The following is a 14,098-nucleotide window of genomic DNA, read 5'->3' as shown; positions in this document are numbered from 1 at the left end:
CTGCTCCTGGGACTTCCCTGGTGGTTAAGACTCTGAGCTTGCACTACAGGGGGCACCAGTTCGATCCCTGGTCAGGGAACTCAGATCCCACGTGCTGCTGTGTAGCGTGGCCAAAAAAAAAAAAAAAAAGAGAGAGAGAAAAGCTGCTCCTGTCAGTTTAAACAAAGGAGAATACTAAACTCCCTGGACAGGTAGCATCTGAGTAAACGCCTGTGTTTTCTCGCCTGGCTCTTCTCATCATTTGAAAGGATTACAAAGGTTCAACTGTAAAGCTTCCTTTGTATAATGTTTTAGGACACTCACAAGTTGACATTTGTAATATAAACATCACTGATACACTAAAACGTTTGTGTTGTACAACTATGATATGTTATATATTTTAGTTTTGCCAAGATGATACTACTTTGGCACAGCAGTTCCAAAATCAAAAGAGATAAATGGGAAGATAGTGCAACCATATACGCTCTCTCTCCATAAAGTAAATCCGGCACGGATATAGAAGATTAAGCAGGGTTTATTCATGTTTTTTTCCATTTTCCTCTTCTGATTAAAGCAGGCATTTTAATATACTGATTGGAAAATACTTGCATATATATCTTTCGAAAATGCATTACTGCTGTTTTGAAAATTGTCTTTAAAAGAAAAAAAGGGAAAGACTGAGCTTCCATCAGTCAATAGCACTTCATTTTTCCTAAATCTGCCTTTGAAGTCAAAATCATCTTTAGATGATCACCTGAATATTTTACTTAGATGCTTTAAAGAATTAACCATGTTACTGAAGATAATACCTGCTTTAAATGCTATCTTTTTTGATTTTTTCAATTTGCTTTCCTTTTTAGCCCATAATTTCACAGTACTCTCAACTTTGACAAGGCTCAATGCACCCTCAAAACTTTCAACAAGTAGTAAAGAACTCAGGGCAGACACTGTTAGAATACACACCAAAGAAAGATGCAAAAATGCCCTTTGGATTGGATGGAGGAAATAGCGGTGACCTCCAGCCAAGCAACGTATAATTTTGTTATTGGTTGGAGGAAATTAATATTCTTGGAGTGCTCTGGGCCCAGGGCTTGACCACAGGATTAGCACTTGGCAGCACTGTCCGGCATCTGGGGACAGACTGATTGTTCGGTGGAACTACAAGCGTGAACTATACCAAGTTTATGGGAAACTAGAATGAATTTCATTCCCTGCTCTCCAGATTTACTCCTAATATGATGATGGCTGTACCTTTGTTTCATGTCTGGGGAGGACAAAGATGAGAAACGAATGTGAACCTTTAACCGTTTTAGGATTTTTTTTGGTGAACATTTGCAAAATTAAAACAGGTGTAGAAGGAAAGAATATAAAATATAGTGCTTGAAGAGCCAATGAGGCACTTGGCATATCTTGCTTAGCCTATTAACTGATGATAATTTCACAGGACAGGGGTAAGAAATGGAAGAAAAAAGCTGAGTGCATAGATTTTAGAGAAGTTGGCTTGCCTGAATGGGCTCTGTAGACCTAAATCATCCTGCCATATTAGCCAATCTAATTAAAATGTAATACTCTTAATCCCAACACCTGATGCACACACAAAGGTGTAATAATGATCCATTCAAGTGAACCCTACTGCGTATAAATAGAAGCCATTTGGAGACAGTGATGCATTTTTTACCAAATTAGGTTAGCAACTTTTTCTGTTTGCATGGAGCCTTGTTACTGAATTAAATACCTCTTTCTCTGCATGCTCTTACTTACATAGTTCATTTGCGTTTTATTTGCATAGCTCTAGTTAAATTAGAATGATACATTTCAGCATTAGTTTAACATGCCTATGTTTTATCTTGTAATAAAAATTCCACATCCAATCATTTGACCGTCACTGACTTGTTCTCTTTTTCATCGTGTCTGCAGCGACCCTTCTGACCTCTGGGACTACTGCCACGGTAGCCCTTTTGAGAGATGGTATTGAACTGGTTGTAGCCAGTGTTGGCGATAGCCGAGCTATTTTGTGCAGAAAAGGAAAACCCATGAAGCTGACAATTGACCATACTCCAGAAAGAAAAGATGAAAAAGAAAGGTACCACCTCCACTCATCAATCTTTCTATAAGGATAGTATTTATATAGTTCAAGACAGAAATAAAACCTTGCATTTTAAACTGATTTTATGCTTAAGTTTAACGGAGCCTTGGTTTTCTGGGTATCACAACGTAGTCTTTTAACATTTTTTTGACCAGGATTAAGAAATGTGGCGGTTTTATAGCTTGGAATAGCTTGGGACAGCCTCACGTGAACGGCAGACTCGCGATGACCAGGAGTCTTGGAGATCTGGATCTTAAAACCAGTGGTGTGATAGCAGAACCGGAAACAAAGAGGATTAAGGTAAGAAAGGACTTGCAAACCCTTGATACACAGGCAAGGAAGGAATGCAGGATTGTCTCCAGCCGCAGGCTTTCTTGGAAGCCTTAATTGAAGCCAGAGTGACTTTTATTCTTAGTTTTTGAAAAAATATTCATTTTATTTATTTATTTATTGGTTTGGGGCTGCATCGGGTCTTACTTGTGGCGCATGGGATCTTTTTGTTGTGGCACGCAGGCTCTTCCTCGCGGTGCGTGGGCTCCTCCCTCTTTCGTTGTGTCACTCGGGCTCCAGAGAGCATGGTCTCAGTAGTTGCGGCATACGGGGCTTAGTTGCCCTGCGGCATGCGGGATCTCAGTTCCCCGCCCAGGGATTGAACCCGCGTCCCCTGCACTGGAAGGCGGATTCTTAACCACTGCACCACCAGGGAAGTCCCCAGAATGGCTTTTAAACAGAAGTTATTAATGGAAGGATAGATAAACTTTTCAGACAAAATAGGATAGTGCTTTCCTGGCCTAATGTATGAGGAAGTGTTGGCTTTGTGTCACCCTGCTGTGGAATTTGCCTGGAAGCATCACTGTACTGCCCTTGCTCACCTGCACCTCATCATTCAGCATCCCTCTCCCTTGGAAGCTGAGCCTGACTTCCTTTTTCCACCAAGCTAAATAATTGTCCCACCTCTCTTTTTGTGACATCTTCTGCTTGCTACTAATCATTGCCCCCATTACGCTACGCTTCCCCCAGCATACACCCAGTGGTGAGCCGACACTTCACCTGTGCAACCCCCAGCCTGCTCTAGTACCTGGCACATTAGAGTGTAGGCTCCCAGTAATGGCAGCAAATGACTGTTAATGTATTGAACGATTTTATGTCTTATAGATATCCCACTTATATTCATTTCGTCTAACAAATACTTACATAGCAGTTTACTATGTGCCAGGCTCTGTTCAAAATAGCTACTCCTACCCCATTTTACAGAGAAAACAATTCTGGAGCATATACACTTCAACCTACCTATGTTTGACCAGTTGAAAAACAGAGGTGGGTTTCACACCCAGGGAGCCTGGCTCCAGAGACAGTGCTCTCAGCCATTACATCAAGCTGCCCGGTAGCATTTAGCTACCTGGCTTCTTCCTCCATGGTGTTACTAAGTAAATGTTAGGTTTGTCCTCAGTGATTGATGCTACATGTTGCCACTTTTGGCCTAAATGCAGGCCTTCCATTTTCACTCTGTTTGCCTACAAGCTCTGACACACGGCTGACCACTTGGAAAACAGATAAAATTGTTGCATTATGAAGATTATCCTCAGGCTGTCTGTCTTATAACCCTGTGCGTTTGGTTCTGACCACAGCTACATCATGCTGATGACAGCTTCCTGGTCCTCACTACAGATGGCATTAACTTCATGGTAAACAGCCAAGAGATCTGTGACTTCGTCAATCAGTGCCACGATCCCAGTGAAGCCGCCCATGCAGTTACTGAACAGGTGACACAGCAGAGCTTCCGCTAGAGAAGTCCCAGGGCGGGGAGGAGAGCACAAAGCCAGGTGCAGGTTTCGCTGCAGCCTGGAGGGGCCACCACTGACTGCAGATTTCTTTGAGATCTTGTGTTTTAGCTTTAGTATTACATGGAATTTTACACTTGACTCCATAATATTTCCAATTAAAAATGTTTTTCCAATTCTTCCAAGTAGTTAAGTAAAATCAATATGCCAAGGAAATGAGCTATGTTTCTTTTTTGGCTTTGTACACATCTTGAAATGACAGTAACAGCATTGGTAAATTATAACATTAGCAAATACTCATGTCACCGTGTGTCAGGCACTTTTCTATTCATATGTATTTAACTCATGTAATCATCATGATAACCCTCTGAGGCTGGAGGTAGGATTATCCCTTCTTCACAGAGGAAGAGAGCGGAGGCACAGAGGCTGAGACATTAAGTAACTTATTCAAGATGGCAAGATTGTCACATTGCAGAACTGGTCTTCAAACCCAGACAGCCGGGCTCCTGAATCCAGCCACTGGACCCTTTTAAACTAGACTGCTCCACATGAATATCCAGTGTAGAAACACTATAGCACAGTCAATTTCTGGTTTTGAAAGATGGGTGTGTAAAAACAAACAAATACAAAAAGCTATATGGGTGAGTGGTATGTTGGTGTGCCAGTCAGAGCTAAAATTTGGAAGCTGGATAATATCCAGTAAAACAAAATGTAAAATTTCCATATGTTAATACTCTGTTTGGATAGATAGCTGTCTTTTTTTTTTTTTTTTTTTACTTTATTTATTTTATTTATTTATTTTTGGCTGCATTGGGTCTTCATTGCTGCATGCAGGCTTTCTCCAGTTGCGGCGAGCAGGGTCTACTCTTTGCTGCAGTGCGCAGGCTTCTCATTGCGGTGGCTTCTCTTTGTTGCAGAGCATGGGTTCTAGGCGTGCGGGCGTCAGTAGTTGTGGCTCACGGGCTCTATAGAGCAGGCTCAGTAGTTGTGGCTCGTGGGCTCACTATTTGTGGCTCACGGGCTCTAGAGGGCAGGCTCAGTAGTTGTGGTGCACGGGCTTAGTTGCTCCATGGCATATGGGATCTTCCCGGACCAGGGCTCGAACCCGTGTTCCCTGCATTGGCAGGTGGATTCCCAACCACTGCGCCACCAGGGAAGCCCCTATATCATATATTTTTTATCAATCTTTTTCTTCAGAGTTTTGACCTCAGGCTCTGAGGTATTTTCTTTTTTTTTTTAATAAATAAATTTATTCATTTTTGGCTGCGTTGGGTCTTCGTTGCTGTGCGAGCAGGGACTACTTTCCGTTGTGGTGCGCAGGCTTCTCTTGTTGAGGAGCATGGGCTCTAGGCACGCGGGCTTCAGTAGTGTGGCTCGTGGGCTCTAGAGCGCAGGCTCAGTAGTTGTGGCTCGCGGGCTCAAGCGCAGGCTCAATAGTTGTGGCACATGGGCTTAGTTGCTCCACGGCATGTGGGATCTTCCCGGACCAGGGATCGAACCCAGGAAGTCCCAGGCTCTGAGGTCTTTTGAAGTACATTTGCTGTAATCCCAAGCATTTATTAATGCTGACTATATAATTTGCTATTTGCATTAGTTCCTAAAATTGATTTATAATTCCACTGTAGGAAGTTTAGTTTATGCCAGTTTTCTATTTTGTATAGACTGTAATAAACTTTCTTACAGTTTTATATCTTTATACACATCCACTTCCTTAGGTTATTATTTCTTTAAGCTAAATTCCTAGGAGAAGAATTGCTAGGTAAGAGCTAACACTGAATCCTTAACCCTGCATTATTCCCTATGCTAAATGCTTTACGTGTGTTTTCTTCTTCAGGAGCTACGTATCTTGTACCTTAGTCCACTGGTGTATTTATTGCCAAAACCGCTACAGTGGCATATACTTAATATAGTTGTTTGGGACATCAGTTATCCTATATGCAATTGATACAAACCACTGTGAAATAACTGCGTTAGTAACTGTGTTTTAAGCCAGTTTGGCCTTCCAGAGAAAGGCCATTTCTTTTTGTACAGACTCTGATTTCCATTGTTCATCTCTTCCTTCCTGCCGTAACTTGCAGGCAATACAGTATGGTACTGAAGACAACACTACTGCAGTAGTAGTGCCTTTTGGTGCTTGGGGAAAATACAAGACCTCTGAAATCAACTTCTCGTTCAGCAGAAGCTTTGCCTCCAGTGGAAGATGGGCCTGATCACCTGCTGGGACTTGGAGTTTCTGTGCAGTTTTTCACTGATTGTGTCAAGAAACTGATAAGATTTTAAAAAGCTGACTGTACCAAGGTGACCCTAGGACTCACTAGATCAGTACACACATCACTATAAACTTAGTAACCATCTACATAGTAGTTTTTCACAAATACCTGTCATATTTATGTTCAACTAACTGTACATACTCAGTATAAATACGTGTAATTCAGCTATTGTGAATGAGTCCCTGAGTGAGCAAATGAAAAATGGTTTTGATACACTTGCTGAGTGTTAAATTTCTCTATGAATTTCTTTTGACCATTTCTGATCTTTATTCATTTGACCAGGTTCTTGCCTTCAAGTTCTTCAAAACTAGTCAGTAGTTTGACAGCTACTCAATGGTTATCTGCAAGTGTTTCTTTTTAATAACTGTACCAAGCATTAAGGATGAAAACTGAGTTCTCTGTTACTGTATTTTGTACTCTGGATCACCTACTGGTGAACGTAACAATGCAAAAGAAATTAATTCAGCTGACATGACACTGCTAGGCTGTATACATATGTACAACAGTGCACTTACGTATTTCCACTGTGTCACCAGGTCTCTCCTGCCACCAGTCAATTCATTCCTGTTTTTCTGTAGGTAAGAATGCTGTATAGCTATGACTATTCCTTCATATCAGAAAAGAATGTCCAGGCTAAGAGTTCTTTGGTCAAAGCTATACAGAGTTATATACTGACAGTATCAAGTATTTTGTATAACGTTTCCATTTGTTATTCGAATTCTATGTTTTGTGTTTTGTATACGGAATGTTTATATTATCGCTTTTTGTATAGAGTAAGCAAGTCGGATAATTTGTCAGTAAAAATAATCCCACATTGACTGATAACTGCTACAGACATAGCTTGAGGTTTATGTCTCCTTTTTCTAAGACTCCTAAGAAAGACTAAATCTAAAAAAAAAAGCCTTATCTATTCCAGCTTGCTATGTAATTTAGGAGTATAAAACTATATTTCCTTATATCTGTGTGTAAGTTTGCTGTTAAAATGTGAATCTCTAAATGTGTGTATGGAATTACATCTGCAGTTTATTTCTGCAGACAGTGTAAATTTGTTGTATGTGTAGGTGTATGTACATATGTATATTTTAGACTAATGGAAAATGAAAGGGAACAATCCTGCATAGCTCCTTCACCAGTCAGCTTTCAATTATTGATATGTTTATCTCTAAGAACACTTGACAAACTGAGGAAAGTTTCAGAGAGGAGAACCAATGGTTACTGGGAGATAAGGAAATAGATTAAAAATGGCTGTAGGAGATATTCTGTGGTGGGTAACTTCTGTGGAAAAACCTAGGAACAGAACAGCATTTGAAGCTACATTGCTATATTGTAATTTGCATATAAAATAATAGGATGTGAGAAAAATACTGAAGTGTTAAGAATGACGTGGAGTTCTGTGGAAACAAAAGAAAAACCAAAACGATAAAGTTGATGTACCTTCAACTCTTAGTTTTCAGGTTGACTTTTCTTTAAGTTTTACTCAAGGCTTATTAGAAGGAAGGGGGCACAACATCGATATTCACATCTCACCTTTTTGGGAATGGAAGGAAAGAAATCTTGAGTTTTCCTGCCTGTATTCATCAGGAATTATCCTTTGGGAAAAAGTGGTATGGAAATATTTCAAGGTGTTTTTTTTTTTTCAAGGAAGTTTGGTAAAAGAAAGAGAAACGTTACAAGAAAGGATATGGTCTCCTATTCATTGCCTGGGAAGTGAGGAACCAAAGGTAGGCCTGGAAAACTTTCTCCCTCTTCCTGAGTAGGGTCTTGGGACATAAACTTGGAAGCTACATTTAGGAGTATGGAGAGTTTCCAAACTAACAAGCAAACAGAAACTCTAAAGCACAAGATGACCTGCTCGAAATGTAGGTTTTATTTTTGTTTTGAATTCTTCACATTGCTATTCCTCTCTTTTCCTTTAAAAAACCAGCGTGGGAGTGATGTCGTTGACTTCAGAGGTTTAAGAGCCACTGATGCGTTGGGTGGATTGCCATCTGTGACAAAGAAGAATTTGTAGGACATGTAGGCCTTGGTCTGGAGTGGATTTTGCTCTGCTCAACCTGAAAGTTTTTAAAACCTGAATCTAGTCAGCTTTGACTAAAGCATGAAAACACACTAGTGTCTGTTTTTCAAGCCACGACGTTGAAGTATAACTTATAGATTATTATAATCCATAGAAGATAAGCATACGTGTATTAGGCTTTTAAGTCTATTACTGGGAATTATGCAAATAGTAATGGAACAGAAGGGCTGTTCTAAATAGTTTTTTGGCTATAACTGTGATTTTGCCATGTGGCTATTACCATGTGGGTACAGGTATGGTGTAAATTATATTAATGTAATTAAACTTAAATCAATTGTATTTATGTTTGCCTTTCATTTATATGTAGTATATAAATCATCTTTCTAAAATAAGTTGCCTAACTTTATTTGCCATCATTGATTTGGCAAAGTATTCTTAAAATCATTGTGATTTTTCACAAGTATAAATTCTTAGGTACCTTATATATTCAAGTGTAAATGCAGTCCTGCTTTCCATCAACCATTTATTTGTTACAGACCCTTGTGTTAAGTGCATCAAAGTTGTATGCACTTTTCTTAAAAAAAAAAATAAATAAAGTTTTGGCAGGATCACTTTTGAATTTCAGTACTCTATGATGGGAAATTACTTACTTGGAAGAATTCTTAGCATGTCATTTAAATAGAAATTATTTTTTCTAAGTGGAACTGAATTTTTTTTTAAACAAATCTTGGGAGAGAATGAGTAGGCCTCTGCTAACTCTTCAGTATCAGACAGGACGTTTAGTTTTCTTTCTAAGAACGGACAAGGATTTAATTTCACAGTAATATTATAATAAGAAAATGCTTCAAGGTGCAGTGGGGGAAGGGATGGTTAAAGTTTAGCATTGAACCCTTAAACACAAACATATATTTGTATTCTCCTTTAGCACTTCAGTTCACATACCTGCGTCTGTGCAAAGTGACATAAAATTCTGGTTGGGTTACGTTTTACTGCATTTATTATATTCACTTATCTGGATGACTTCAGCAGAAATAAAAAGTCATGTCTTTAGAAGCCAAACTGTGATGACCTGCCTGTTGCTTTTGGCATCTGGAATGAGACTGCTTGACTCTCTGGCAGCTCCCCTTGGTTGTTGGATGGTTGAAACGGTCCACTGATGGTCATACTGCGCATTCGAGGCTGTGAAGTCGTGGGGTTGTTCCATCTCCAAGAACGACTCCTCTTCCACTGGATTCCTGTACAGAATTGAGCGGTTTGCTGTCTCCCAAATTAGTTTCTGCTAAAGTGCTCTTGTGTACATTTGTTTTATAATTTACCAAAGTACTAATTGGGTGTATAGCACTTCTGTAGTGGGCTGATGTAATTGCTGCTTTGACCGTTGTTTTAAAAGTATGTATTAGAGTAACTGTAAGCATACTAAAATCATATCTCAGTGTTCAAAGCAACATTTAAATAAAGTATGTGCATTAAACACTTTAAAATCAAGTTGTGTTTATTTGGCATCCAGACTTTCCAATATTTATTATGGGACCCTGTGAACACTGATGTAAAGGAGTCAGTGAATGTTTGGAAATTTTTTAGCAGCCAAATCCTGGCTGTTTGCAAAATTAATGTGAAGGATCTTTGAAAACATTATATACACACTTATCTATTCAAATCTTTTCGATTGGATTGAAAACAAGATTTATCTCTCATTTTCCTCTTCCAAAATATTTGTTGGTACATAAGAAGAAAATGGTTGTGATTTCTACAATATGTTGCCTGTGGTATATTTTACTGCAGCATTTCCATGTATTAAAAATTAGAAACAAGTGTTCAGTGGGAACTCAGCAATATGCATTTAATGTAAGCAATTTTTAATGTCCTGCCATTGATTGAACAAAATGTCATAGTTGCAATCTTTCGGCACAAGGATCTCTTCTAGAGTATCCCCTGAAGGTAACTTGGTAAACTCCATGGTGGCAGAGATCTATTTCATTTTGTTCAGACTCCTGACCTAGCACTTTTTATAAGTTCAGCAATGAGGATAAAATGTTTGCTAAATCAGTGAGTCAATGCATTCATTGAATTACATTTTTATTAATTTTATGTTAGTGGGGAAATGGGCATTAGATATTTTAAATAATAAGCCAAACATAGTATTTAATCGTGAAGGAATAGTATTTAACCTCTTTTGGTGTTTCCTTAAGACAATGATCAGTTATGCCTTGTAAAGTGTAAGTTAGTATAAATATGGTTCAGAATCTTGTTCTGAACAAAACCTAAAGAGCAGTGCTGCATGGATGACTATAATCTTGTTTCTTTAAAAGGTGGAGAAAGGGATATGAATATTAAGGGTCTTTTATGTGCTATGCTCTTTTGCATATATTATCTCATTTAATCTTAACAACCATACAGGGAAGTCTTTCTAATTATCATTTTTATAGATGAAGAAATAAAGCCCTTAAGTAGCTAATAATAGCAAGGTCCAATCCAGACTCCTTTGACTTCAAAGTCTGTTTCTTCTCTTACCATACCTCCTTTATACACTAGCAAAAGCAAAACCAATTCACTACTATCAAACAGCTATTAACATCCATCTGCAGAAGGCTCTCTGGTGGACATGAAAAAGAGTGACATGGACACGACCCAGAAACTAACTCAGTGGATGAATGAACATAATAGAGGCAGTAACTGAGCATTTGTCACCTAAAACTAGAGTAGAGAACTAAATTATGTTCCAGCGAACAGTATAACTGGGGAACAAGTGAAGAATGAACAGAATAATGCTTTAAACAGTACAGGGTTTAGATGGTCACTTACGGAAGTCCAATAAGTCAGTTTACCAACGGTAAGCATTTTTTGAGAACATACTGCATATGTCTAAATGACACTAGGGTGGGTCTAGCAGGGCTTGGGGCTAGTGGTTGATAATATCCCTAGAACTCTGTCCGGAGACCGACAAGTGAGGAAAGTGAGTTATACCAGAAGGATATCAGTGTTCACCTGGACAGGTGAAGCCAGGATGTTTGGAGCCGAGAGAGATCTAACCAGTGAAGTCACTGAGCCTTTGTTCACATGTCAAGGGTAGGTTCTTTCAAGGGCCAGGAGACTTAACGTCATGTCTTAAGAGGCAGGCGGCCAAAGGCAGGACCGGTAACATATTTCGTGCCAAATGACAATGCCAGGTCCTTATTCAAGACAGCAACTGCAGGGCACTAAACCAAGTAGGGGGCCCCTCTAGCAGCTGGATCCTGTGCAGGTCGTGCACCCATAACCAGAAGGAAAATACTCTGTAAGAGCAAATGCAGCAAAAGAAGGGAGCACATTCATTGCACACCCACGGCCTTTCGCCAGTGCGCGGGCACTCACCGGACAAGATGCACTGTGGTGCTTGGCCCCAGGCGGCGACTACGGCTGCTGCCCGGGATCCCTGGTTTCTGCCCACCGAACCAGGCAAAGCCCGAGCAGCTTGGCGCCCTGACTCCACAGGCAGAGATGAGAAACAGCGGTGGGCGGCGCTCTCCTCGCTCTCGGGAGCGGGAGGGGGGACTGCGCCGAGTCCCTGCATCCCCCGCCCGGCATCCTCGCCCCGCGCCCCTGCATGCCCGCGCCCCGGCTCCACTGGTCTGGCGGCTGCGCCTCGGGAGGGCCTGGCCGAGACCCGGACCTGCGGCGCCTGAAAGCGGGTCCGAACAGCTAGCTGCCCTTCCCGTCCCCCTTTGTCGCTCACTTCCTCCTCCCGTTCCTTCCTTCGTCCCTTGCTTTTCCCCCTGCGGCGGCTGCGCCGGCTGCGCCGGCCGGACAGCGAATCTGCCTCAAATACCGAAGCTGAGCGAACCGCCCGCCGAGCCGCCCGGCGGCCCCGCCTCCTCCCGGCTCTTCCTCAGTGCGCGCCCGGCGGGTCTAGCGGAACTGGCCGCGGCCCCCCGAACTGAACTCACCGGCGATGGGAGGCCGGCCGTTCGGGAAGAGGACGTGACTGTCGGCGGCGAGGAGGCGCTCTTCTGCCCGGGGAAGCGCCTGGAGCGGAGAGCGGGTGAGAGCTGTCCCCGGGCGGTGTCCCCGCAGCCAGGGGGCTACTGTAGTTCCTCAGTCCTGGTGGTCGGTTCTGGGCAGCACAACACAGCGTTTGCTAGGTACTAACTCCGCTTTGCAGGGAAAACTGAAGAGATCGAGGGATTGGTCTGAGGTTCCGTCGGCCTTTCTGTCCAGCCCAAACTCTCATTCCCAGGCACTGCCCTATTCGTAGCTCTTGCTTAAATGTTCGGCCTGGTGGCCATGTGTGTCCCAACTGACACTTCTTGCTGTTTGGGCGACAGGATCCTGAATGGAGCCAATCCTTAGCTCTAGTCAACAACCAGTGAGATTCCTTCAAAAGTCTATAATAAGGGATGGACCGGCTCTCTAGCTGTATAATGGGAGGAGCTAGGTTTGAGAGGACTTGTCAACTGGCAGGGCCATTTCTAGATAATGTGCACACTTTCGACTTTGCAGAGAGGAGCTACTTCCCCAGAGGGGGACGGACGAGTGGAGGGAAGAGCTACCTCCATCCCAGCCGAGTCTCAATTCCAACCCATGGCCAGTTTGAGAGGATTTCTGTACAGGCCCAAACTCCTACAGGTAACAAAATACAAAAAGCAGGTACCAGAGGGTGCTGGCTAGGAATTCAAACCCAGCCCTGTTTCATCCCAAAGTTAATTATTTTCCACTACCAAAGTCAGGTAAGGTTAATAAGTACTTACGTATTAATAATTATGTGGAAAAAAATTCCAGAAGGGACCTGAGAACGCTGCAGCTGTTCATTGGAAACCAGGAGGGATAGAATAATTGGAAAATGTGTCAGGGGAAGAAGGAGAGGACATAGTAAAAGCACATCAAGACTAAGACCAAGGGCTTCCCTGGTGGCGCAGTGGTTGAGAGTCTACCTGCTGATACAGGGGATACGGGTTCGTGCCCCGGTCCGGGAAGATCCCACGTGCCGCGGAGCGGCTGGGCCCGTGAGCCATGGCCGCTGAGCCTGCGCGTCTGGAACCTGTGCTCCACAACAGGAGAGGCCACAACGGTGAGAGGCCGCATACCGCAAAAAAAAAGACCAAGGCAAAAGGTAACCAAACTCTTAGACCACATTCCTGACTACATTTGAGGCTGCTGCTTCCCCATCTCTCATTTACTGCATCCTGCCTTCAACTCTACCACACCAATGAAACATCTGTCTCAGAGGTCCACAGTGACCTCTTACTGGATAAACATAGTGATTCATTTTAGTTTTTATTTTATTTGACATCTCTTCCACATTCAACATGCCTGGCTACTTCCGTCTCATTGAATCAGTCTCCTCTCAAGGCTTTTCTGTCACTGCTTTTCTGTCTAAATATCTAGCAGCTGCTGTGATTGTCTCCTGCCCTTTGATTGTTGGTGTTCCCCAGGTTTACCTTATTAAACCCATTAAACCTGTGTGGAGGGGAAACAACTAATTCAGGTTGCAACTGAAACAATAACCACCTGCCCCCTTCACTGGTGCTTTTCCTAACAACAACCATCATAGCTGGGCAGCAGAAGTGCTTTATGAATAATTGCCGTTTCTTCACACGGAATATTGAAAAACATATACTCTGGGGTCACAATTTAATCAAATCAGGAGTTTTTACTGCTTCATCAAGGACAAAATATCCACCCTCTTCTCATGGTGTACTCTCCTTGTGTGAGCCAATGCATTCTCATGACGTCACCCATCACGTGCATACTGATAACTTCCAACTGTTTTCCCAGCCCAGATTTCTCTCCTGAGTTCCACGCTCAGATGTCCAGATATGGGCCGGAAATGTCTGCTCAGAGGTCCTATAGGCGCCGCAGTTCAACATATGCAAGATGGAATTCCCACCCAAACCAGTCCTTCTAGTCTGCCCATCTTGATGAATGGCAGTGCCTCTCACTCAGACCTTCACATCTGTAATTTTCTCCTCCACTCCATCCTCACCGCCAT

General features: G+C 42.2%; 3 protein-coding genes across 5 annotated transcripts in view; 2 read left to right on the top strand and 1 right to left on the bottom strand.

The window, feature by feature from the left end:
• Positions 1-9,229, top strand: part of PPM1K (protein phosphatase, Mg2+/Mn2+ dependent 1K) — a 20,759-nt gene extending 11,530 nt beyond the window's left edge. For 2 of the 3 annotated variants that reach the window (XM_027116905.1, XM_027116904.1), the window contains exons 4-7: positions 1,897-2,062; positions 2,221-2,365; positions 3,694-3,828; positions 5,925-9,229. In XM_027116905.1, coding sequence (XP_026972706.1) covers positions 1,897-2,062; positions 2,221-2,365; positions 3,694-3,828; positions 5,925-6,056 — 578 coding nt within the window. In that variant the 3' untranslated portion in view covers positions 6,057-9,229. The remainder of the gene's footprint in view (positions 1-1,896; positions 2,063-2,220; positions 2,366-3,693; positions 3,829-5,924) is intronic. The other variant, XR_003434962.1, reaches the window with a different exon arrangement.
• LOC113625973 (uncharacterized) lies at positions 7,961-14,098 on the bottom strand. The gene is made up of 5 exons (XM_027116947.1): positions 14,093-14,098; positions 12,057-12,135; positions 11,485-11,997; positions 9,207-9,368; positions 7,961-8,104 (listed from the first exon to the last, which is right to left on the bottom strand). Exons 1-5 carry the CDS (start codon positions 14,096-14,098, stop codon positions 7,983-7,985), a joined length of 882 nt encoding a protein of 293 aa, XP_026972748.1. The 3' UTR covers positions 7,961-7,982.
• The window catches only part of ABCG2 (ATP binding cassette subfamily G member 2 (JR blood group)), a 130,157-nt gene continuing 128,089 nt past the window's right edge, over positions 12,031-14,098 (top strand). Inside the window, exon 1 of the mRNA XM_027116899.1 lies at positions 12,031-12,151. The gene's annotated coding sequence lies outside the window, so the exon portion shown is untranslated. The remainder of the gene's footprint in view (positions 12,152-14,098) is intronic.

This window comes from Aethalodelphis obliquidens, unplaced genomic scaffold, assembly GCF_003676395.1.
Source record: "Aethalodelphis obliquidens isolate GAN/ISIS:26980383/991018 unplaced genomic scaffold, ASM367639v1 scaffold17, whole genome shotgun sequence".
Classification (NCBI taxonomy): domain Eukaryota; kingdom Metazoa; phylum Chordata; class Mammalia; order Artiodactyla; family Delphinidae; genus Aethalodelphis; species Aethalodelphis obliquidens.
Note: the sequence above shows the minus strand (reverse complement) of the source record. Positions and strands in the feature narration are given on the sequence as shown.

Excerpts from the sequence above, each read along its gene's own strand:
- LOC113625973 (XM_027116947.1), bottom strand. Across the intron at positions 11,998-12,056 it reads CGGCCGGCCTCCCATCGCCG|GAAGAGCCGGGAGGAGGCGG; the intron begins GTGAGTTCAGTT and ends GCGCGCACTGAG. Across the intron at positions 9,369-11,484 it reads ACCACAGTGCATCTTGTCCG|GAATCCAGTGGAAGAGGAGT; the intron begins GTGAGTGCCCGC and ends AATTCTGTACAG.